The sequence below is a fragment of the Symsagittifera roscoffensis genome, chromosome 3 (genome assembly GCF_963678635.1).
Source record: "Symsagittifera roscoffensis chromosome 3, txSymRosc1.1, whole genome shotgun sequence".
NCBI lineage: Eukaryota > Metazoa > Xenacoelomorpha > Acoela > Convolutidae > Symsagittifera > Symsagittifera roscoffensis.
This window is the reverse complement of record NC_087064.1, coordinates 75,488,012-75,513,085: the sequence shown is the minus strand read 5'-3', so window position 1 is coordinate 75,513,085 and position 25,074 is coordinate 75,488,012. Positions and strand designations below refer to the sequence as shown.

The 25,074-nt window shown below is 35.2% G+C and overlaps 1 protein-coding gene across 1 annotated transcript; it reads left to right on the top strand.

The window, feature by feature from the left end:
* Positions 1–4,088: 4,088 nt before the first annotated feature.
* Positions 4,089–16,974, top strand: LOC134841839 (receptor-transporting protein 4-like). The gene is made up of 5 exons (XM_063857879.1): positions 4,089–5,535; positions 12,109–12,259; positions 13,045–13,218; positions 15,881–16,054; positions 16,387–16,974. Exons 1-5 carry the CDS (start codon positions 5,519–5,521, stop codon positions 16,972–16,974), a joined length of 1,104 nt encoding a protein of 367 aa, XP_063713949.1. The 5' UTR covers positions 4,089–5,518.
* The last annotated feature ends 8,100 nt before the right edge of the window (positions 16,975–25,074 follow it).

Below are 25,074 nucleotides of genomic sequence, written 5' to 3'. Positions count from 1 at the left end.
TTTTCAGTTTTCTGCTTGAATTCGTGTTGTTTTTTGTTGTAATTTTAAGTTCTCTGCTTCAATTTGAAAATTTTCTGCTTAGAGTTTCTTGCAATATAAATTACATTTTTTTCAGGTGCATTGTTTCTGATTTATTTTTTTGTTTCGTGAAATAAGTTGTACTTAAGTTTGTTTTTTTTCGCTTTAAGCAATTTCACAAGTTGAAATTTTTTGAATGCGTCTTTTTTAAAATCGGTAACAAGCGCCAACTTTTAAAAATGAAAGATAAGTTTTTGTTGGTTTATGTTTCAGGTAAAGCTTTGCTTGATTGTTTCAGAAAAATTTCACCGCCAAAAGTATCAAAAGCTGATAGAGGTTTTTTGCGCCTAATAGTGCATTTAATGCCAATTAGATAGACTCTGACCAATTTGGAAGGATGTTTTACCTAACTTATTTTCTATTTTCATGTAATAGGTATTCGATGTAAGTGGACATACAAACCAATCATATGAGTCCAACTGAATTATCACTTTTTGAACAGTTATATTTTTTGCAGGAAATGCTATGGTAGGTGAAAAAATTGTTCTCATCGCTAGATAATGATTTATCCAAGATAACCAACAACCAGGGGCGGATTTAGGGGGTTCCCCCTTTGTACTATTTTGAGATACCTATTTTTGGTGACGGACCCTAACATTTTTCTACAGGCGCCTTTGGCACTAAAATATTCTAATTTTGAGGGGGGAGCGCCCGCCGAAAAAATGCAATTTTTTGGTCAAAATTTTCCAAAAAGTGCTTAAAAACGCCTTTTTGGCCAATTTGTTCAAAATTTTGCCTGCAGCGCAGAAAATTAGGCCAAAACAGGGACTTTTTTAGTGCTTTGGGTGAGCTCGAAAAATCAATTTGGTCGACCTTTAAAAATTCGGTCGACAAAATTTTTGAAAATCCGCCTCTTCCTCTCGAGAAAATCCTGGATCCGCCCCTGCCCACAACATTTGTTCAACAAGTGTTAACGGGCTCAAAATGTGTTAAAAATCTTGATTGAACAAAATTTAATTCACAGATTTTTTTTGCTCAGAAAAAATAGGCTCTTTTTCCTTCCCCCCCCCCCCCACCTCTTATGAGCATCGATTTTATGGTCTAACGAGTGATTTTACAAGGTTAATTATGAAGACCAAATATGTTTGTCATGGCCTAATGTATTTGCATGTCAATTTTCATGACAATTGGACAATCCGAACAGTAATTTTAATTATAAAAAATTGCAGGTGGGGGGAAAAGGAAAAAGAGCCAAAAAATATTCTCCTTCGATCAAACTCGAAAGAAACTGATAAATGTTTCCATTGTTAATTACGGGGCTGTACAACAGTGCCAAAGTACAACAGTTCCGAAAATGAAAAAGTGTTCAACAGTGCCGAAAATTGATGATTTTTGGCACTGTCGAACAATAAATTTATTTTCGGCACTGTTGTACTTCGGCACTGTTGTGATGCCCTTAGAGGGGTGCTCAACAGTGCCGAAGTACAAGAGTGCCGAAAATAAATTTATTGTTCAACAGTGCCGAAAATCGTCAATTTTCGGCACTGTTGAACACTTTTCCATTTTCGGCACTGTTGTATTTCGGCACTGTTGAACGCCCCCTTATTTACTTCCCATTAATTAAAAATTTATGAAAATGGTTGAGAAAATTGATCTGTTCTTAAAAAAAAGTAAAATTGAATTTTGCCGTTAATACCAAGCTGCGGTGTCTTCAGGCTGATAAAATAGGTCGTATTCAATTGGGCACGGTTATGGACAATATCCCGTGAGAGCTTCCCAAATTTGCGAAGCAAGATGAACATGCAGCCTCTGAGAAATGTTAAGATACGCAACAAAATAGTTGATTGGGAGATTAAGAGCTCTTAGAAAGCATTCTGCGAAGGTCGTATTAAAAAAATTGATCACGCCTAAACCGCTCAACCAAATAAAAAGTTTCGTGGGCTCAATTCATATGAATTTCGGTATATGATTAAAACTCATTCTGGCTTTACTGGTTGAACATTCGAAATCATTTTCACGTACGCGAGCACCGCTTGTTGATGGACGAGCACGTGTTCATCCAGACACAGCTGAGTTATAGAATCCTGGACAGCGTAAATCTCACCCAGCCATAATCAGCGGCTTTATGCGAAAACCAATCGTTTTCCCATATTCAGAGGTCAAGAACCGCACGAGCACGGGTTGTAATGAACACCAGAGCAGGAGCAGATCTAGCTATAAAGTTTTTGACAGAGTTCATAGCACATAATGTGATTATGGAAAAGCGACCACGGAGAGAACGAAAAACTCAAATCTGACAACGACGACAACGAAAGCGAAAAAAAAGACGATGATAACAAAAAAAACGGAACAAGAAATCAAACAAAAGCAGAAACTGTCCCACTTGAACTAGAGAACTCAAATTCAAAAATCCCGCGAGTAATATGAAACTCTACAAGGAGCATTCAAATTCCGAACATCTTAAAAGGTCCACATGGTCAACCTTGAACTCCATCCCATCTTTATGTTATACATAAAAGTTACGTTTTTTTATCTAGTCACCAGAGCCCGAATTTTAGTTATCAACTTCCTGAGTTCAAATTTAAAAAGATATTTGGGTCAAGTTAACATCCTCGCCCGATTCTGATTGGCTGAAAAATATCACAACTTAGAACCAAGTTAACATCGTCCCCCCAAACGGCTTTGGGGGGGGGGGGATGTTAACTTGGTCCAGATATTTTACCTCTGATTATTTTTTGTTAAGTTCTATTGGTTTGAAAATTGCCAAATTGGCCATTTTCTGGACTAAATTATGCGCGCCACAATCGAATTATCCCGCACAAAAAACTCGTTCCAAATTGAATTGATGCTAGCTAATCAGTCGTATTAATTTTGTACGACTCAAAATTTCATACTTTGTTTTGTTCGCTTCTTACGCGTGTCATAAGTACGCAATATATCGCACTTTAATTATCCCAAATTGGCCAAATTAGCAATTTTCAAACGCCCGTAACTTAACGAAAAATGATCACTGGTGAAATATCTTTTCAAAGATAAAAATATCTCTCAGATGGTATAAAAAATCCGTCAAAAACTCTTAGTTAACAAGTCGAAAATTGACTGAAAAAAAGGCACACCAAGAATAAATATTCCTCACTAGCCTCGAAATTCGGAACAAAAAAGGACCAAGTGAACAATCTCCCCCTAAATCAATTTAATGGGAGAAAGTTCACTTGGCTTAAAGTAATATTGTTCAGCCAATCAGATTTGAGCATAGTACATGCAGGCCTTACGTCCTGAATTTGCCATTTAACTTCATGGGGGAGATTGTTCACATGGGCCCAATCAAATGATTTTCTTACTTAACTAAATCCGGGACCTGCTAATCACCCATATTGGTCTCACCCATATTGAAACAGCAGCTGTGAACCATGTGGTTCAGATACAAGGAATAAATATATCAAACGGTTGCTATTTTTATCAATATCAGAGATAGGCTCTTCGGTAGACCATACCATACGGGCTCATGTATTAACGTTGTAATTCACGTCCGAGCATACTTTACCGTACGAAAGATGCTTTTGATTCCGTTGGCGAATATATAGTTTTTGACCGAGTGGATTTTTTTCCATGTTTGAAATGGTCACGGATAAGGCTTAAAACTTTCGCAGATAGAAAGATTTGCTGATAACATGTACGCTTTTTTGGAAAATGGTTCAGTTGTTTCCGAAGATTCCAACCTACATCTAGTAATTTTGATTAGAACTTGGATCTGAAACTCAACCAAGCAGAAATTGGTGGTCTTTTTATATTCATGGGACTAACGTGTATATTTTTTTCATTCATAATCATACCACAATCTGAGTTTATTACGATAAGTACCATTTGCAAACAATCATTTTAACCGATACGCGGTTGATCGGCCAATCACTCAAATCAAGCTTGTGTTTTTTATATTCATAAATTCATAATTTATACAAACCAAACTGAGCTGTTAATTAAAAACTGGACGAAAATGCTGCTTTGAAGTCAATTTGATACTACAATTAATTGTATTTATTCGACTAAACAGTCTTTTACTGGCGGATATCTTTGCTAAAAGTCATGTTGGTAAAACGAAAACTTAAGATAGAATTGAAAATGTCTTTGCAACATCAATCGACCGAAGAGTTTTTTGATTTTTTAATACCAGTATAATGGACCAATAAATAATATTAACGCCGATTAGCCATTCGAGAATGAACTTTTTGTGCTCACGTTTACTTGAGCTAATTCAATAGACTCTCCATCACTGAAGATTTATTTCAAGAGTCATCTCAAGATAAACTTCAATTCCAGTCGAAAGCTCATTTCGAGCTCTTGAAATTACAAATCGCAGGCTTTGTTTTTAATTCGCTCAAAATTCTTCATTTTAACTTAAACATCAGCATTTTAAATTAAAATTTATCGACCAAAAATTCGCACCTCTGACCAAAGAAGTTTCAAAAAGTCAAACCAATCGTACATAGTTTTTGCCGACTAACTTAATGTTTTACACATTGCTCTGAATCAAACCAACCAACTAATCTAACGAATTTCTCACCCACAAAAATAGCATAAGCTATCTCCTATCTGAGAACGGAAAGAAAAGAGAGAAGAGTACCTTGTAATATTGAATCTTTCATTGTTATTCCGTCATTAAAAACAATACCAGCTAAAAATTATTCTTTTTGTTGCGGTCAATTACTATCAACTCGCTCGACTAGTGAACCCCGAAACTTTGTTTGTTTTTCGTCTCTATTTTGTTAGCGCCTTGTTTGTTGCATATTCCGCCTTCAAAACACAAGTTCGAATCAAGTGGGCTTAAATGATCTTTTTCGGATCCGCTGATAAACATCTTGAAACTAAGTTACTGAAAAGCCAGCTTGCTGCAATTATGCGATTTAGTGGATTTTGTTAGAGGTACTTTTTCCAGGGAGAGACCCGGAAAGATTAACTAGTTTACAAAACGGAAAGATTTGCTCGAATCGAACAGCTATCAAACTTGTGCTCTTCTCCAAAGTGAAGTCTTGTCGATAAGTAGGACAAAAATTCGGTTTAAAGGAGTATTTCACAGCTCTTCAGTTTAGTTTGAGTTTTTCGAGCGAAAGTTCAACATAATGATGATAAAATAATAAGTCCCATATTCATAAGCCCAGATTAAGCATTATTGTTTCTTCATTTGTTGACTTCTCCTTTATTCTTTTTTGGGCACTTTATTTAGACCAAAATAGCTTCCACAAAGAAGAACAGTTTGGAAACCAAATATCTGAGATTTGAATTCTAATTGAGAATTCATAGCTTTACTGTTTAATTTACGACTGGAAACAAATTTGACATCAAGAAAGAACGCTTAAGGAAAATAGCGTTTCCACATTTGAAAGTTTTCATATTTCGATAATTCAATCTTCAACCTTTGTAGGCTGAAACAAAGTCAACAAAGGTCGGCGAAAATCAATTGAGGTCATCTAAGCGAGAGACGAAAGAGATACCGTTCTTGTAAATGGCAGCGACAGTTCAGTGAGTAAAAATTCACATTTCTAAAACAGAAGTAAACATACAAAAAGCTGGAGTCGGCGCTTGGTAAATAAGGCGCCCAGACATTAAGGCATGACATTAAGTAAGACAAATGTGAGTTAAAAAATAAAAATTCCCAAGTATGAAATTGAAGGGGACCGGCCTATTAGCATGTGTGTCGATTAGCATGCCGATGTAAACGAATGCAGTTTGAAGATTCGCTTTTCACGTCTCTGTTTATTCAAATTCCAATTTTTCGACAATGTGCACTCAGCCGAATTTTTCAATAGGTGATCGTGAAAGTTTAACTCCCCGAACAAATCAAGTGGATTTCGAATTTATTTGAAATTTTAGGCTAATTGTTTTTCGTCTGAAAGCACACTCAGTTAAAGCAATTATCGCATGCTAATAGACACACATGCTAATCGCTACCCCCCCCCCCCCCCCGAAAATTAAAAATCAGTGTTTTTACCAAAATGAAAAATCGGTTGCTTTTGAACCAAAAACTATTCAACTGTTCGAAGACCACCAAGCCGATAATCGACTCTAACTTTTGTATGGAGTCCTACCCTATGTTGGCAAGCTCGCAATATATGTTGGCGCGATTGCGGTGGTCCTTATTTTGACGCTTAGGCTTGTTATTTTAATGCTTAGGTTTGTTTTTATGCTGTTTGAACAATAGGCAGTTAGTTTAATCATTTATTGGCTTCAAAATTGACGAATCACAATTCGAGTTGAATAATATTGGTACAAATGCACCTATTTGTTATTTTGGTACAAATGTACCTTGGTGCAAATGGTAATTCTGAATATGACCCTGAATTCTGTGAAATAGCTTTCTAAGAACTATAAATTGCCACTGCCCGACTAGCATAAAACTCGACTAGCATAAATGTTTAAGTCTTTTATCAGTGTATCAAATCAACGGATCTCTTTAACTATATCCCCCCTCGGGTATATAGTGACGAGTACTCCCCTATAAAGAAATAAATCAACGGTTAAGCATATGAGAACTTTATACCTAGTAACGAATCTCCCCCACCCCCCTTTTGCAAAAGGGGGATATAGATATTATCGTTTTTTTTCCACATCAGTTTGGTTAAAGTTCTCCTATGAAATATGGGGAAGGTCCAAAATATATTGATAGAGGACAGAAAAAAGTGCCTAAAACATTACAAAACAAGCCTAGATTTCAATGGAATCAATCATTACAGCAAACACAACAGATAGTTTATTGAAATAATTGAAAAATTAGCTGAATCAATGTATTTTTGTTGAAACTGAAAGGGTCTCCTCTTTGCTTTTTTATTTCCCATTTTTGGGAGTCTTCTGTTTTTGTCATTATCTAGTATTTTTTCGGCACATTTCGGCTGAGCCGAAAATTTCGATTCTTGTTTATTTATTAAAATTACAAATTTGCAAATTTTTCAAATAATCATAACATCATCAAATCATTATATATAATCGCATTCAAGTTTAGGCGTAAGCGATCGACTATAACGAATTATTATGATGATTTTTGGACATTTATAATTGATTATAATTACCAAAACTAGTTGTTTAACAGATTTATAATCCATTATAATTGATTACAGTTCATTTAAAAAACACTTAAAATCAATTAAATTGATTATAATCGATTTAAATCTATTTTATCAGAATTTTGTAACACCAAAAGTACAATTTAATCATATCTAATGTTTTATTATTTTACTGTCAATAACAAAATCTCTAAAAGCGAGATGTCTTGTCACACTTTGGTTCACCTGAACAAAAAGTTATACCGCGAAACAAAAGTTTCATAGAGATCCATTCATATTAGTTGAAAGGTTCCCGCGGTATGTGCAAAATAAGTCTTCCGAGCAATGTGCTGATATTTTGATGGTCAAAAAAACTCACTCAAGATATGCATCATAAACCGACTTCAATGAGAAATGAACAAATTAAAAAATTACAAATTCTACACATTTTCAGTGGAATGGTAATAGTGATATATGATAACAAAACCCTTTCAGTCCGGATTCGAACGACATTAAAGTTTTCAAAAAAGTGTCGCAGTGTCGAGAAAAAACGTGCTTAAAATTTTCAAGTTTTAGTTCAATTTCGAGCAAGTAAAGCAAGCGATTAGACTTTTTGCGGAAAAATAGGCCATGGAATTTTAAATTTTTTTGAGAAAATTTTTTTTTCAGCGCGGTCACAAAAATTGAGCAGGAAAATTTTTTCTCGTAATTTTTTGAACAAATTAATACCCAAAGTGCCTGTATCACTGTGATGATCGAGTATTTCTTGCTTCCTTCAGAACTTTTTTTCACACCACGCACAACAAAAAAACGGCACTGATTCGGAAAAAAAGAGAAAAATTTAAGTATTTTTTCATGAATATTGTCGGAACATCATTCTATACTACTTGCACAACAATCGAATATCTTTGTTTTAGCTTTGCATTCGGATTTTTATGCTTGTCTATACAAATTCCAGTTTTCAATTTTTTCTTAAAGAAGAAAAATTTTAAAGAAATATTTTCCCTAACAGAAATAAGGCCAAAATGAAGTGAATTAAAAGGTGACATGTGAACGTGCCGAAAAGTTAGTTTACTGAAACTATCAAACGTTTCAGTTCACCGAAAGATAGAGTGTTTTTGTTCTTGATTGGATGCATAATTTTAAGCGTTATGGCTTTGGCGCTCGTGAAAAATTTTATATTGTCTTTCATTACTTGGTCGTTTGCAGCGTAAGTCTCACTTTTGCTTCCATCAGACGTAGGTTTTGGACAATGAAAAGGAAAAAACTATAAATTACTTCCTAGAATTAGAAAATTACTCAGTAAATTTCCGTTTACAGTAACGAGCGTAGTGTAGCAGTGTGACTTAAATTTTTTCCAACCTAAATCGCAAATATTTTCCCACCTACCTCATTTGGTGACACTTTTGCCATGCTCACTATCTGTAGCATTGGAAATTTGTTCTCTTCTTTATTAATGACTAGTGTTCGAGCACGATAGGGAGCAAAGTTTTACTGATGCGAGGCTTATTTGTACTTTTTTATTATTATTTCACTTTATGACGTTGATTTTTTCCTGTCGTGTTTGTGCTAGTTATCTATAGTCCTATGCGTTCTGAATCTATAATCTAAGCTCAGATGACAGAAACAAATTCCCGCATTTTTGGCAAAACTTTCTGCAACTCAATAGTAAGTGTTGTAGTTTTCCGGTAAATTGTCACCATAATAATAATGCTAGTCGAGTTCAATGCTGGTTGATGCTAAGCTCAAAAAAGTAGGTTTAGGTGATTCATAGGAAAAAGAAAATATTTGAATAATTGTTTTTCTGATATTGCTTACATAGAGCAAAATTTCGCAAATTGTAGAAGACAAACTGTAAAACTCCTCATTGAACCTGATATTATCCCCGTTTATTGTCCTGAACATGTAGTTTAATCTTGAATGTAAATGAGATTAAATTTGTCGTAATCTCGGCAAACGGACACTTCGGTCCGTTGATTCTTTATCCCTCAGAAAGGAGTTAAATAATTTTTTTTTATTTTTTAATGGATTATTTTCGGGTTTGCAAGCAAACTTTTTGACAACAAATAATCGAGAATAGTTTGTTTTTTATGTTTGATGTCTTCTTGCGTTACTAACTCCGCTCAATACCGACTCGCGCAGAAATAAAGTGCAGAGAAACAGGCGCTCACTCCATGCCATCTTCGAGCCACTTGTCGATCCGGCGTGCCTAAGTGTATAGAATTTTTCATTTTCGAGTTAGTTACCGATCGGGCTAGTTGCACGCAGTCAGCTTGTTCACTTGGTTCCTAAATGTTGTTCACCTTAATAAGTAACAAGATTTCCATGCTGAGTTTTTGCAGTTTTTGTTCCGATCATTGAAAATGGGGATGAACTTTATATTCGGGTGTGTTTTAGTTTTTTCTTTTTTTTGGCTTTTTATTTTCCAAGCAAAATTAGGCACCACAAATAATAATCGGGCTGGGTTGAGTGATATATCATATTAAAGCCTTTTAAGTCGTAACTCGAATGTAATTAAAAACTCTCAAAATTGTTTTCTGGTGTCGAGAAAAACCGGTTTTAAATTTTTGGTTTTTCGTCTAATCTCGAGTGACGATTTTTTTTACTATGCCGCTCTACCTATCAGGCCCTGGATTTTAGTTAACTAAATAAATCTTTAAATACTATTAAATTAGATGAAAAAAAGTTAATTAAAACTCTTTACAAAATAGGGTCCTTACACTTTTTTGAGAGCGCTCGGAAAATCAAATTGATCGACCTAAAAAAAGGTCTGCAAAGTTTTTTGAAAAACCGCTCTACCCCTCGAAAAATTTCTGCGCCCGCCACTGCTATGGATCATTTTTTCATGATTCTACTATGCCAATTTATTGTTAGCCCATGGTTTTGTTTGACTTAAATTTTCAAGTTTTCATTCCTATTTTCAGGTATTTGTGATACGCTTATTTTTGTTCCGACCATTGAAAATCGGGAAGAATTTTGTATTCGGTTGTTTTATTTTTTTTTGTTTTCCATGCAAAATCAGCTACCATAAATAATCATGGGAGTGAGCTGAGTAATATATCATATAATAGCTTTTAGTCGTGATTCGAACGACCTTGAAAGATTTCCAAAATTCTCCCAGTGTTGAGAAAAACCGGTTTGAAATTTTTGATTTTTCGTCTTATTTTGAGCTAGAAACGCTCATTGCGTTATATTATATGGACATTTACTGTTTTTTTTTCACTTTTAGGATGAAAAACTTGACTTTACCGTAAAGAAAACTAGTTTTTGATGTTCTTTTAGCGCTTGTTTGGCAAAAGGCAAATTTTTATTTGCAATTTTTTAAATTCATTTTTGCGACAATTGTTGTCGATCATGCTTAACTCGCTAATTTTCTACATGATGAAATAGTTATGTTCTCCAATCACACACCCACTAAAATGACGCAATTTGATTTAAAAAAATACAAAAAAAAACTTTTTTCTATTTTAATGAATATGGTCGGAACGTTCTGTGCTACTTGCACAGCAACAGGCTATCCTTGTTTGAAAATTGAAAAATGCTTTAGTAAAAGGGACTCTTGGGAAATGAAATAAAAACAAAAATCATAGTGCGCAAATTCTGATAGCAAGAAGCAGAGAATGCTTTTGATTTGAGAGAGGAAACTCTGTGAACAAAAACTGAATGTAATTGCCTCCAGAAAAGGTTGGGCGATTTCACTAAGAAAAGTCATCACTCAACGACCTGAAAGGGCAGGCGGAACATTCAGAGCTTACCTTGCTACCAGTGTTCGTTATCCAGTTAATATTCATTGATAATTTATTTATTTGATGAGATTTATTTATGTAAATTGACTAAGTCTATACTCTTATCCCGAAATCAATGTTTTTATTATGGTTGCATATATGATTTCTTCACGTAATTAGTTGATTTTTGAACTTGGTCGAAAATTTTGAGAGTGTTTGGGTTCAAGTTTCTTTGCATTCAAACGTTCGTTTAACAGTGGATTAAATAAATATCAGAGAAAGATTAAACGACCTGTGTAACTTGGACAAACTCGAAAACACGACAAGTGTGATAAGCGCCCTGCCCTTTACAAAATATTATTTGAACTTGCTGAGGTTCGGGTTCAATGCAAACTCAAACCGAGCCAAGAGGTTCTCAATGCTGTAAAGCGACGCAACCACCTAACCTAATGGCATCCTAGACTAATTTTTTGCGGGACCAAACATTAATCATTATGAAGTTTTGATGTTATAGCATTATAACAGCAGCAGATTTCATGGCATAAACTGTCAAATCATTAAATGCAGCAATAGATTTGTAAAGTTTGGAGTTCGATTTCATGTTGTTAACTGTAGGATTATTAAACTTTCGGAGTATTTACCTTTCGGCTGTTCGGTATTCTTCTATTATACCATCCTACTGATGTTCTGCGATAGCCAATAAACTGAACAACTCCTTGCTCACTCTTTCTGAAATAAAATATCGAAACTTGTATTAGTGGCGCAGAATTTTTGACTCATTGCAAAGAAGTCGGGGAGTTTAATCAATAACTAATTTTGGTTTCTGATAACAAGTTGACCACGTTATCAAGTCAGCTAAATTGCAATAACCAGCTTTGATATCTTTAAATTTACTTCCTGTGATAACTTAAAACTTTTGCTGCAGATCTAAGCTGGTCAAATAGTGTCAACTTTTACACGTAGCTTTGCAACACAAAAGGTCTCCTGTAAGACCGCATCTCACGTTCATAAAACTTACCAATCTAATTAGTAAATATTAGCCCCTCCTGTGCAATTACAACCGAGCCAGGTTGACCAAAACTAGAACCGGATTCCGGATTCATTTTCATTAAAGTACCAATTTAGTTAGACCAACTTCTTCACCCGATTATTTTTATCACTCAAGAATTTTCCAGTATTTTTTGGATTTACTGTTTAAAAAGTCGGCCAGAGTTTCGTTTTACTAGATTGTAGAAAAAAATTATTGGATTTAGCTGTAGTTGTTCTGAAAAATGAAGTGTAGTTATTGATTTGGACCTACTGAGAGAAACAAGAGCTATGACTGATTTCAGTTCTGAGAGGACTTGGAAGGTCGAGTTCCTCAAGTACTTCCAGCGGTTCTTGGGAGATACCTGGTTCCTCTGCAAGTGCAACGAGAAAGACCCCATTCCCGAGAGGTGGAGACGATTCAGGGATTCGGCTAAAGTCAGGTTCTGCTGCGAGGTGAGGCTTTTGATTTCGAAAAACCATTTTGAATACAGCAGTCGTTGTCAATTTTTTTTAAATTCTCAAATCAATGATTTTGGTTCAAATTTTAAGCTATATATGCCATTTTGCCAACAAGACACTAGAACAGAACTTATGATTAATTTTTCTGAAATTGAAATAACATCAGATTCAAATACATTTTAACTGTTTTTGTTTGATATTGAAGCTTAATCGATTTTTGCTAGAGGTACATTTGGATTCGGATTTTTTAAACGCAAATCTAAGTCTCTCAAATAAACGCAAGGTTTTTTCATTTAACCGTTTTTTTTCATTGAACAGTTTTTTTCTGTCTTAATTTGAGCTTGGTTGAAAAGTTCCGACAAAAGTGTCCACCAAAAAAGTGTCTGAAAATGTTTTCTGTCTTTTGTACATTAATGAAGCTGCTAATAATGAAGCTTAAATCATGACATTCTTCTTTCCCTGCTCTTTTTTTTTCATTTCTATAATTTTGCGAAGATAATTGTTGTCGGAACATTTGTGCTATTTGCAGAGCAACCGATCATTCCTGTGATTCATGAACTTTCAAAATCGCGTTGCAAACACGACGATTTTTTGGTTGAAACCTTTTTTACCCTTCTCGAAAAAATTCTAGATCCGCCCCTGCATAGCGTTCTATATTATTAGATAAGCAGTTGTAAACACTGACAAAGGTGTCTAAAGAGTGGCAATAGGTGAATTGTTTGAAACAGATTTCTCTTGAAATCCGTTCAAGTTCTTTAATTGTTTGTGCTGCGGTGTAGTCGTGCAGCAACGGGTGGACTTCGATGAAGGGGCGAATAGTGTTTTGGTTCTACCTGGACTACAGGACCAGAGTGGGCTACTGTCTGTTCAAACTGTACGGTCAGAAGTGCAAGAAGTGCAACAAGAACATGGTGTTCGAACCCCCCATGTGGTACCCAGAGGAAATCAACAAGGTACATTTTTAATAACTCTCACTATATGTAGTAGACAAGCAACAGCTAAATATTGCATCGAAAAATTTCGAGTATAAATTGAGGCACGCAGTGTCGAGGTGTGGACAATTTTCGAAATGGAATGTAAGCTGGTGCTGATCTGGTATTAAACACATGTGATAAAAAAAATCGAACAAAACACACATTTGAAAAAGTTTCACGCTAACTCAATTTTTTTTTCTTATTTGTTTTGGTCGATTGTTCTAGGAAAAATCTGCACTAGTATTTACACTAGCGGCTTTTTGATAGCATGTGCTTTGAAATTTGAATAGTAAGAAATTAACACAGTTTGTGCATTTTTAATTCATCAAATGAACTGAAAAAAGCTATTTGTTTCAAACAACAACAATAATAAAAACTCGATTTCAGAAATTTTTAACTCAATATATGTTGCAATTTTTTGAAATGTATAATTTATACATAATGTGGTTTTATGCTTTCCAATTTATTATATGCAAAGTTAGTCTTGATCCCTTCAGTTTGTTATATTCCAAACTTTTATTTGCAAAATTGTGTCTATTTTTCTTTGGTGCCTTTTTTGCTGTATGGCATTGGCAATTTATTAGAATATGTAGCCGCTTTTTTGACTAGTGCTTGTGTTCGTGGCCGAGAAGGCAGGACGTGTGACTTGAATTCTCGAGGTTGCAGGTTCGAAGCCAATACGTAGCAAAGTTTTACTAATTCTAGGCTTATTTCTAATTTTTCCTTTTTTAAAGCTGCTGTTTTGTTGTGTTCTCGCTAGTGTTTGCGAAGCGCAGCTTTGCCTGTGTTCAAATATTGCACTCGTTTTTCAAATATGGCTCGGAAACATACTGAACACGTGTGTTGTCTTTAGTAAAAACGCTGTTTACTATTCGTTAAGAATCATTAGAATTGAATCACGCTGCCTTTTCACGTCTCATAATCGGAAAAAAAAAACGTGTTCTGAACTTTAATATTTTCAGAAACAAATTTTATCACAGAGGGGTTAAATTAGCGAAATTTAATTCTTTCTACGTTTATTCAGCACCTTGAGGTAATATTTAATTATTGTTCCGACTTTCGATACGAAAGTAACGGAATATTTGTGCTCGGGGTGGGTTTTTTTTCTTCAGACAAATTTCGACTTCTTAACTAGCCATTTTTGACGGAATTTTTTAATATCATTCGAAAGCTATTGTTGTCCTGAGCTCAAATTTGAAAAGATATTTCTCCTGTGATCATTTTTCGTAAAGTTATGGGGGTTTAAAGGTTGCCATTTTGGCCAATTTGGGACAATTAACTCGCGATATATTTCGCGCTATTAACGCGTAAGCGGAGAGGTAATCCGTCTTAAAATCGCGTTGAAAGAAGCTTGTTTGCCATAATTGATTTGTTACAAGGAGCGCAATCTATCCTTTTGTACTTTATATGGCGTGTGGGGGGATGATTTTCATAAAAAATTTCAAATTTTAGAAAAAAAAAATTTCATTTTATTTTTATTACATTTAATTTTTTGATGTTATTACTGCTCCATAAAACCTTAAAAGGCAGTCGGAACGTTCAGGGCTTCGCCCTGATACGAGCAGTCTTGTTATTATTTTAAAAACTATTATTCGCACTATTATTGTTCAACTGCTGCAGATTTGATCATTTTAAATATAGCAGTGATACATCTGGTCGGAACATTCTGTGATAGTTGTACAGTGACTGATTCTCTTGATCTAACCCTTTTCGATGCAGAAGTTCTTGAAAGAATTATCAATGACTTTGAAAGTTATCTGAAACTCTGAAGTACTGAACAATTTATATGGGTGCGTGCATGAGAAAGGGGTTGTATTTCAGCTCAAAAGCTTAATGGTCAATCTTAAAACTTTTAGAATTGACCTATTTCAGTTTAAAATTCGTTATATTTTAGTCTATTTTAGTTTTGAAAATATTACCGAAGCGCCCACTTAAATTATTGAAATCGACTATTTTGTTTTGATCTATTTATGGTCGTGCATGATGGTTTTTCTTTGACTCCTTTTAGAGTTGTAATTTATTTTGGCTTTTTGCTCCAGTGAATCCTAAAATTTGTTCATTCTCATTTCTTGAGCAGATTGACATTTGAAGCTCGCATTAAAAATTCATTCTGCTAATGGAGCTCAAAACAATTTTTTCTGAAAAGGATTTGGTTTAAATAAAAGAAAAAAGACAATCATAGAACTGCTGAAGCTTTATAAGCCGTTATAAAACTTCAATGTTTTGTTACACAAGTATTCAAACAAATAGCAATAAACTAGCAGAACATATTGCTATTTTTACCCATGTTTGGCAAACAAGAAGACAGCTCTTAAGACGATAAAACGTATTTCGAGACACTAAGAAGACACTTTTATCTGTAAAATTACTTCAATTGTATAAATATTGAATTTTAAGATTTTTTGAAGCTGATATGCGAAGTTAGATAAGTTTTTGAAAAACTGTTTTTGGATAGCTTTATCGTTAAATTGCTTGAAAGCTTGGACCATGTAACTAATGCGCCCCCCCCCCCCCCCCCCCCCAAAAAAAATAGACAATATTTCAGATGAAAAAATTAATTTTTGCAAAGATAAATGCAGTGGAAATTTTCTGTGCTACTACATACCTTGTTTACTAAATTTTGTTTTTGTTTGCCTTGCAGGTGATCTGCAACGTGTACAACAGGATAGGCGAAGTGTACTACAACTTCCAGAAGACGACTCTGCTGGTGGACAGGAGAGACGGCAGACCCAGACTGCAGCACAACAGGGACCTCTGCCAGGCGTGTCAGACTGGCGAGTGCTGGAACGGACCGGGCGACATCATCAACGCAGAGGCAAGTGATGATATAACTGATGTTTAAGTTAGTATTATTTCGCACTTCTCAAATATTTAAACTTATTTTCAAGCCAAAAACTTTTAACCAAACCCTTTATGCAATTGTACGTATAATTTAGTTCGGCTTGGTAGAATGCCAACAAGTTTATGGGTCTCACTACGTTTTTAGATTGGGTCGAATATTTTGTGCAGCTTCTATCTTGTCTATATAAAAATTCTTCTTATTATGAGAGGTGTTAAGAGACATATCTTGACTTAAAACAGGTTCTGATTCACGAAAGAAAAAACTATTTTTCGGTTGAAATTAGTTTGTCAAATTCTACTCTTCAGGGACAGCACATGTCAAGCAGAGCAGCACTCGAAGGAACATCGGATGATCTAAGCTCACCAAATTCCATCAGCGAAGGAACTGGAAGCGAGACATCGGCTGCCGAGAAAGACAACCAAAGCCCCGAGAGTTTAAACCACGAAGCGATCAAAAGCGAAACAGACTATGAAGCCGAGAGCGAATCGAGCAAGACTCTCCGAACTCCAGAGGCTGTACGAAATCCCGAATCGGATGACAGCGGAGTTAACTCGTCTCATTCCGAGTCAAAGCCGATTGTTCCGAAGGAGCTGACGATTCCTCAGTCGGGGTTCAACTACTTCGCCCCTCCCCCTCATCACCCCCACCCAATGATGCACAACCCAAATATGGGATTTCTGATGTCCCCACCTGGCGGTGGATTGATGTTCCCGCCGACCCCAACTCAAACCATGAGCTCACCCAACATGCTTAAGAACAATCCGCTGATATACAACTACCCTCACGTGCGAGGTTTCCCGGGTTCGAAACCAGCCGGGCCTCCAATGGATTTGTCGCCAACTTGGACTCATTTCAATTTGTACCACGCTTTAAACCGAATGTATATATCTTAAACGTCGTCTCAAATATCAAGTTTCGAGAGTACTATCGAACAAAATATCACACCAACGAATGCCTTAATGCGAAGCAAAAGCTTAACAAAAATGAACGTTTTGCAAAAATGTGAGCTTATTTTTTTGATACGTTGTATTTTTATACACACTACAAAATTTCTCTGTACCTACTGTATTACTTTCCTGTGCCTATTACAATGAAATATAAATAGCGATTAGTTCTGAATAAATTTGTGATACTCGATCTTTTACTCACCTACGAAAAAATCAACTCTAGAAGCACTGAAGATAAAAAAGGTTATGCAAGACAACATCTTTTCGAAGCTGTCAACATACTTCAAACAAGGACAGCCGGTTACTGTGCAAATAGCACAGAATGTTCCGACCACAGTCTTAAAAAATACAAAAATGTTTTCTCAAATTGGTGTCGTTTTTTTTCTTCATGTTGTGATAAATCAACGAAAAAATAGAACTTAGGCATATTTGAGAGCCATACTAAAATAATTCAAATGATAAACCGTTTTTGAAGAAAAACGACTAGAAAAATTAAAAAAAAATTGAAATTTTTTGAATGTTCAAATTTTTGGCTACCAAAATTGCGCTAAAAACTCTAATTACTACCTTTTTTTTTCAGTAAAAGTAAGTTTTCTTGACTTAAAAAGTAAAATAGGCTTAAATAAGCTATTGCATTTAATAACTATCTTACTAATTAGCTCGAAATTAGGCCAAAAATCAAAAGTTTCAAACCGGCTTTTCTCGACACTGAAAATTTGTTTGAAAATTTTAATGTTCGAATCACGACTGAAAGGGCTTTATCAGATGACATATCACTCAACCCTGTCCGATGATTATTTGTGTTAGCTGATTTTGCGCGGAAAACAATAAAAACTAAAACACCCGAATCCAAAGTTCCTCCCCATTTTCAATAGTCGGAACAACAAGGATAGCCAGATACTTCGCAAGTAGCACAGATTGTTCTAACCATAGTCTGAAAAAAGCAAATTTTTGAATTTGAAATTTTTGATTCCCAAGTTAGCCTCAACTTTCAACTTATTAACCTGCTTAGCCTCAACATTTTAGCTTCAAGTTAGACAAAAATTAAAATTTCTAACTGTTTTTTCTCGACACTAAAATTTTTTTTAATGTCGTTCGAATCACGACTAAATTGGCTTCATTATGATATATCACCCGACCCATTCCGATGGTTATTTGTGGTACCTGCTTTTGCGTACAAAACAAAAAAAAACAAGTATAGTCGGTTATTGTAAGAATGTTCCGACCATAGTCTTAAAAAATACAAAAAAAACTTTTTTTCAAATTTTATTTCTTTTCCGCGTGGTGTGATAAAAGGATTTGAAAAAACTAGAGCCTAGGCGTAATCGACAGTCGTAGTTACATATTAAAAAACAATTTTTTTGGCAAAAATGACTAGAAATACAGAATAAAAATCAAAAGAAAATTTCAAAACTTCAGTTTTTTTTGCTTTGTTTTCAATTTTTGACGTTTTTGTTTCCAAACTAAAGTACAAAAAAAAACTAACTTCACTCGAGTAAAAGTAATTTTTTGCCGGTTCAACTAAGCAATTGTAAGCTTTTAAGTTACCAAATTAAACTATTGTAAGCCTGCTCGCTCACTCGAAATTGAACAAAAAATCAAATTTCAAACCAGCTTTCCTCGACACGGGAAAAGTGTTTGAAATTGTTTGATGTCGTTGGAACGACTGAAAAGGTACTAAAATGATATATCACTCAACTCTATCCAATGATTATTTGTGGATGAAAACACACCCGAATACAAATTTCCTACCCAATTTTCAAATGGTCGGAACAAAAACTAAAATACATCCTAATACAATGTTTCTCCACATTCTTCAAATGGTCGGAACAAAAATTAATTTTTTGCACGTCGCCTCATCTAAATCAAAACAAATTTATCACCTTTATATTGATATATTTATCACTGGAACATTTTCAGACCTCGTTAATAACCCCATTCAAACCCCCTTCTCCCCGAACGGTAGCATACATTTGAATTATTATATTTTTATCTAATATTCAAAATAAGATTGGGATTGAATCCCCTTCGTAATCAAGTATGAGTAAGAGAACCACTTTTCCTCGACAATGAGAAAACTTTTTTAAAATCATTTTTCTTCAAATCAAAGTTAGGACAGTCAAGGCTGTAATTTGATACCATTCTTGTTCTTTTTGATATTTTTGAGGTGCCTAAAATCGGATGGAAACTATGTCATACCGCAATTGTAGTTTATAGTTTCCGCTTCTGAATTGTATTCAACAAATATGACATTGTACTTTTTAAGGAGAACTAGACTTTGTTGCCTATTTGACCCATTTTTTGAATTATTTTCACATGTTTAGTGCAAAAAAGTTCACAATTGGGCATTGTGCTTCACAGATCTTTTAAAAACAGAATTGCTCGCTCAATTTTTTTCTGACCGCCCACGAAGCGGGTACAAAATATGTCACAGGGGGTGGTTTTTTTCAAAATTCTAGGTACTTCAAAAAATCATCGGTGGTCAAATATAATAGCATATTATCACCTTGAATACTTTTAGCGGTGATTTGGTTTTCAAAAACCAGTTAAGAAAACTTTCTCGCTGTCTCAGTTTTGAGTTAGGCGGCCACTGATTTAACTAATTCACTAGCTAGTGTGGAACATGATATGTAGACTAAGGAAAATTACAAATTCCAACAGTTCCTTGGGTAGATTACCAACCTCCATTAAAAAACTTTTTTGAATTAATGAATCACATTAGGAACTGTTTGAATCTACATAGTAGCTTGACTTGAGTTTACAGCGCTTTCGCGTGTATAAAGGCGAAAGCCTGAACAGTCGAGTACTAGAGAAATTTTCACTTGAAATTCTTTGTTTTGACGAAGGTTCCACTAAGAAACCACGCACCGTTCACAAATCAGAGAAAGAGAATTCTAAAAAAGACGTTCTTTTTTCTGTCGAAATAGCGCTCAAAATTCCGAACTGAACAACCAATGCACAATCTGTATGCGAAAGCATTGTAAACTAAAAAGAAGCAACTGTATAGATTAAACAGTTCTCAAACAAGTAAAGTCTTTGTTGTTATTTTGTTTCAGTATTTACTGATCGCCAGCAGGATTTTTAGGGCATGGATGTATTATAAATAAAAGCATAATCATATGTGTGCATGACGAAAATAACAAGACTGGTCCTATCAGGGCAAAGCCCTGAATTTTCAGACTGACTTTTGTGAGCCCTATGGAATAGTGTTCTCTTTAAAAAAAATAATTTGATAAAACGTTCAAATAGCTAAACTTTCCGCATCCATCCACCCCGCTATGTAAAGTACAAAGTGATTTATTTAGCAAATAGCATAGTATTACTGAGACCAAAACGCATGCCTCAATTCAATTTGGAACAATTTCTAGGACGGATTAAACTTTTCTTTTAACGTCTATAGAGTAGATTTCAACAATAAAAAATGATGAAATTTTCAAAAAAAAAATGGAGAAACGTTTTAAAACTTGCTTTTTAAAAAAAAAAATTCATCCCCCATACGCTCTTTTAAGTAGGAATAAGTGCAAAAAGTTTTCCGCAAAATTTTACTAGTAAATGCTCAGCTGACATTGTCTAATTATAATACGAATTGACTAGACCATGATAAACATATTTGTTTTCATAATTATCCTTGAAAAACCGCTCGGTACATCACAAATTTGATTTTTATGTGAGAAGGGTGGAAAAGGAAAAAAATCCTATTTAACATATAATAACATATTAATTAGAATAACTAGCATAAAGACCGGCCTACTTGCTTGCGTGTCACTTAAGAAGCCGCGGTTAGTGCAATGAAAATTGAATTTGTTTCTCACATTTGCATCTATAACTCAAGCTGATGCGTGCCGCACCAAATTGAGTATTTATTGTAATTGCGCAGGCTAACCGGAACACCTGCAAGTCGGTGCCTCCCCAACTAGCATGCCTCTTTTCAATTTTGAACTTCTTTTGAGTCTGAATAAGTTGCTGCTTAAAAGTACGAAACATATATCGCGCGTTAACTACTCCAATTTCGTCAATTTTCAATTTGCCAAAACTTAAGCTTTCCGAAAAAACAAATCATGCGTCTATTTTTTTATTTGAGCTCATGACATCAACAGTTTTCAGATATTATGAAAAGTCCCATCGAAATTGACTGGTTGACATTTTGAAGTTAGTCACCACCCCGAGCACAAATATTCCTTCACTTTCTTCAAAAATTGGAACAATAATTTGTTAAACTTTTTTTGTAGTTTTTGTGTTTTCGATATTTTGTTAATTCCTGTTGAAGTGCTTAAGACTTTATTGTTCCAATGTTTGAAGAAAGTGACGGAATATTTTAACTCGGTTATTTTTTTCCTACAGGAAAAATTTGACTTATATTTTAGCCGGCCACGTCCTCTCTTGGCCGGAGACTTCGCTGACACGTTCGCTGGACTTTTGACGACTTTCTTGGATAAAACTGGAGCTGGACTTTTCTCCACTTTCTTGGGTGGAGAAACTTGAGCTGGCGTCTCTACTTGGGGTTCGACAATTTTCGGTGTCGCTGTTTTCTTCGCAGACTTTTTGAGCGGAGACGGAGATTTCTTCTTGGGGCTTGTCTTCTTGGCGGTTTTCTTTGCAACTGGCTCTTTTCTGGGTGCGCCCCCAACTAGCATGCCTCAATTTAATTTTCAACTTCTTCTGAGTCGGAATAAAAGGCTGCTTAAAAGTTCAAATTGTATCGAGCGTTAATTACTCCCATTTCGTCAACTTTCAATTCGCCAAATCTTAAGCTTTCCGAAAAAAAATCACGTGTCTAATTTTTTTTTATTTGAGCTCAAGACATCAACAGTTTTCAGATGTTATAAAAAGACCCGTCGAAATTGACTGGTTTACATTTTGAAGTTAGTCGCCACCCCGAGCACAAATATTCCTTCACTTTCTTCAAAAATTGGAACAATAATTTGTTAAACTTTTTTCAATTTTAAATTTTTTGTTAATTCCTGTTAGATTGCTTAAAACTTTACTGTTCCAGTGTTTGAAGAAAGTGACGGAATATTTGAATTCGGGTGTTTTTTTTCCTACAGGAAAAATTTGACTTATATTTTAGCCGGCCACGTCCTCTCTTGGCCGGAGACTTCGCTGACACGTTCGCTGGACTTTTGACGACTTTCTTGGATAAAACTGGAGCTGGACTTTTCTCCAATTTCTTGGGTGGAGAAACTTGAGCTGGCGTCTCTACTTGGGGTTCGACAATTTTCGGTTTCGCTGTTTTCTTCGCAGACTTTTTGAGCGGAGACGGAGATTTCTTCATGGGGCTTGTCTTCTTGGCGGTTTTCTTTGCAACTGGCTCTTTTCTGGGTGCGCCCCCAACTAGCATGCCTCAATTCAATTTTGAACTTCTTTTGAGTCGGAATAAATTGCTGCTTAAAAATATGAATTGTATCGCGCGATAATTACTCCCATTTCGTCAACTTTCATTTCGCCAAATCTTAAGCTTTCCGAAAAAAAAATCACGCGTCTAATTTTTTTTATTTTAGCTCAAGACATCAACAGTTTTCAGATAAAAAGTCCCGTCGAAATTGACTGGTTGACATTTTGAAGTTAGTCACCACCCCGAGCATAAATATTCCTTCACTTTCTTCAAAAGTTGGAACAATAATTTGTTAAAATTTTGTAGTTTTTGTGTTTTCGATATTTTGTTAATTCCTGTTGAAGTGCTTAAGACTTTATTGTTCCAATGTTTGAAGAAAGTGACGGAATATTTTAAGTCGGTTATTTTTTTCCTACAGGAAAAATTTGACTTATATTTTAGCCGGCCACGTCCTCTCTTGGCCGGAGACTTCGCTGACACGTTCGCTGGACTTTTGACGACTTTCTTGGATAAAACTGGAGCTGGACTTTTCTCCACTTTCTTGGGTGGAGAAACTTGAGCTGGCGTTTCTACTTGGGGTTCGACAATTTTCGGTGTCGCTGTTTTCTTCGCAGACTTTTTGAGCGGAGACGGAGATTTCTTCTTGGGGCTTGTAATCTTGGCGGTTTTCTTTGCAACTGGCTCTTTTCTGGGTGCGCCCCCAACTAGCATGCCTCAATTCAATTTTGAACTTCTTTTGAGTCGGAATAAATGGCTGCTTAAAAGTTCAAATTGTATCGCGCGTTAATTACTCCCATTTCGTCAACTTTCAATTCGCCAAATCTTAAGCTTTCCGAAAAAAAATCACGTGTCTAATTTTTTTTTATTTGAGCTCAAGACATCAACAGTTTTCAGATGTTATAAAAAGACCCGTCGAAATTGACTGGTTTACATTTTGAAGTTAGTCGCCACCCCGAGCACAAATATTCCTTCACTTTCTTCAAAAAGTGGAACAATAATTTGTTAAACTTTTTTCAATTTTCAATTTTTTGTTAAGTCCTGTTGAAATGCTTAAAACTTTACTGTTCCAATGTTTGAAGAAAGTGACGGAATATTTGAATTCGGGTGTTTTTTTTCCTACAGGAAAAATTTGACTTATATTTTAGCCGGCCACGTCCTCTCTTGGCCGGAGACTTCGCTGACACGTTCGCTGGACTTTTGACGACTTTCTTGGAGAAAACTGGAGCTGGACTTTTCTCCAATTTCTTGGGTGGATAAACTTGAGCTGGCGTCTCTACTTGGGGTTCGACAATTTTCGGTGTCGCTGTTTTCTTCGCAGATTTTTTGAGCGGAGACGGAGATTTCTTCATGGGGCTTGTCTTCTTGGCGGTTTTCTTTGCAACTGGCTCTTTTCTGGGTGCGCCCCCAACTAGCATGCCTCAATTCAATTTTGAACTTCTTTTGAGTCGGAATAAATTGCTGCTTAAAAGTACGAATTGTATCGCGCGTTAATTACTCCCATTTCGTCAACTTTCATTTCGCCAAATCTTAAGCTTTCCAAAAAAAAATCACGCGTCCTATTTTTTTTTAATTGAGCTCAAGATATCAACAGTTTTCAGATGTTATAAAAAGTCCCGTCGAAATTGACTGGTTTACATTTTGAAGTTAGTCGCCACCCCGAGCACAAATATTCCTTCACTTTCTTCAAAAATTGGAACAATAATTTGTTAAACTTTTTTCAGTTTTCAATAGTTTGTTAATTCCTGTTGAAATGCTTAAAACTTTATTGTTCCAATGTTTGAAGAAAGTGACAGAATATGTGAACTCGGGTGTTTTTTTCCGACAGGAAAAATTTAACTTTTTAACTAGCAATTGTTGACGGAAATTTTTTAGATCTTTCAAAATATATTGTAGTCATGAGCTTAAATTTAGAAAGTTATTTCACCTGTGATCATTTTTGTGACGTTATGGGGGTTTATAAGTTCCCTATTTTTCCAATTTGGGACAGTTAACATGCGCAATATATTTCGTGCTATTAACGTGTGACGGAGTTTAAATCTTAGAATTCGTTCAAAAATGAAGTGAGGCTTGCTATTGGGCCCATTTAAAACTTTGCTATATGCGAATTAGAATAGTTTGAACTCTACATAGCGGGTGAGGAATGATTTTCGAAAAAACCTACAAAAGCTTTAGTTTTTCATTTTTTTTTGCTTTCATCAATTTTTAATGCAGTCGAAACATTCAGGGCCTTGCCTTGATAAGAGCAGTCTTGTTTTTTAGATGTGTGGCTAGTCTCGACATGTACAATCTTTCATAAAACAGGAAGATTGATGACCTGATTTTATAGGTGATTCTTAGACAACAAACATACACTTAAATTGAATAAAATTGCTTATATTTTAGTTTAGAAAGACTGAAATTAGAAAACAAATACTGGTAGCGTTTAGCGAAAAAAATTAAACGAAGTCATTTATAATTTTCTGTTATTTCTGCAGTAGGCTGGCTACTGATTTCTTTGAAGCTTGATAATCATCACTATTATGTCTTACAGATAAATTTACTGTGTCAATATTGGCAACAGCAGAAACATATGAAATATTTTCGATTCTTACTGATACGGTGAATTTTTGCATCTGTTCGTTTTTCAATATTTTTTGTAAAAACTGGTAAAAGTCAACTTAATTATCGAGCACCTGATTTCAAAAATTGAATTATTAATCTTGTTTGAAGTTGCG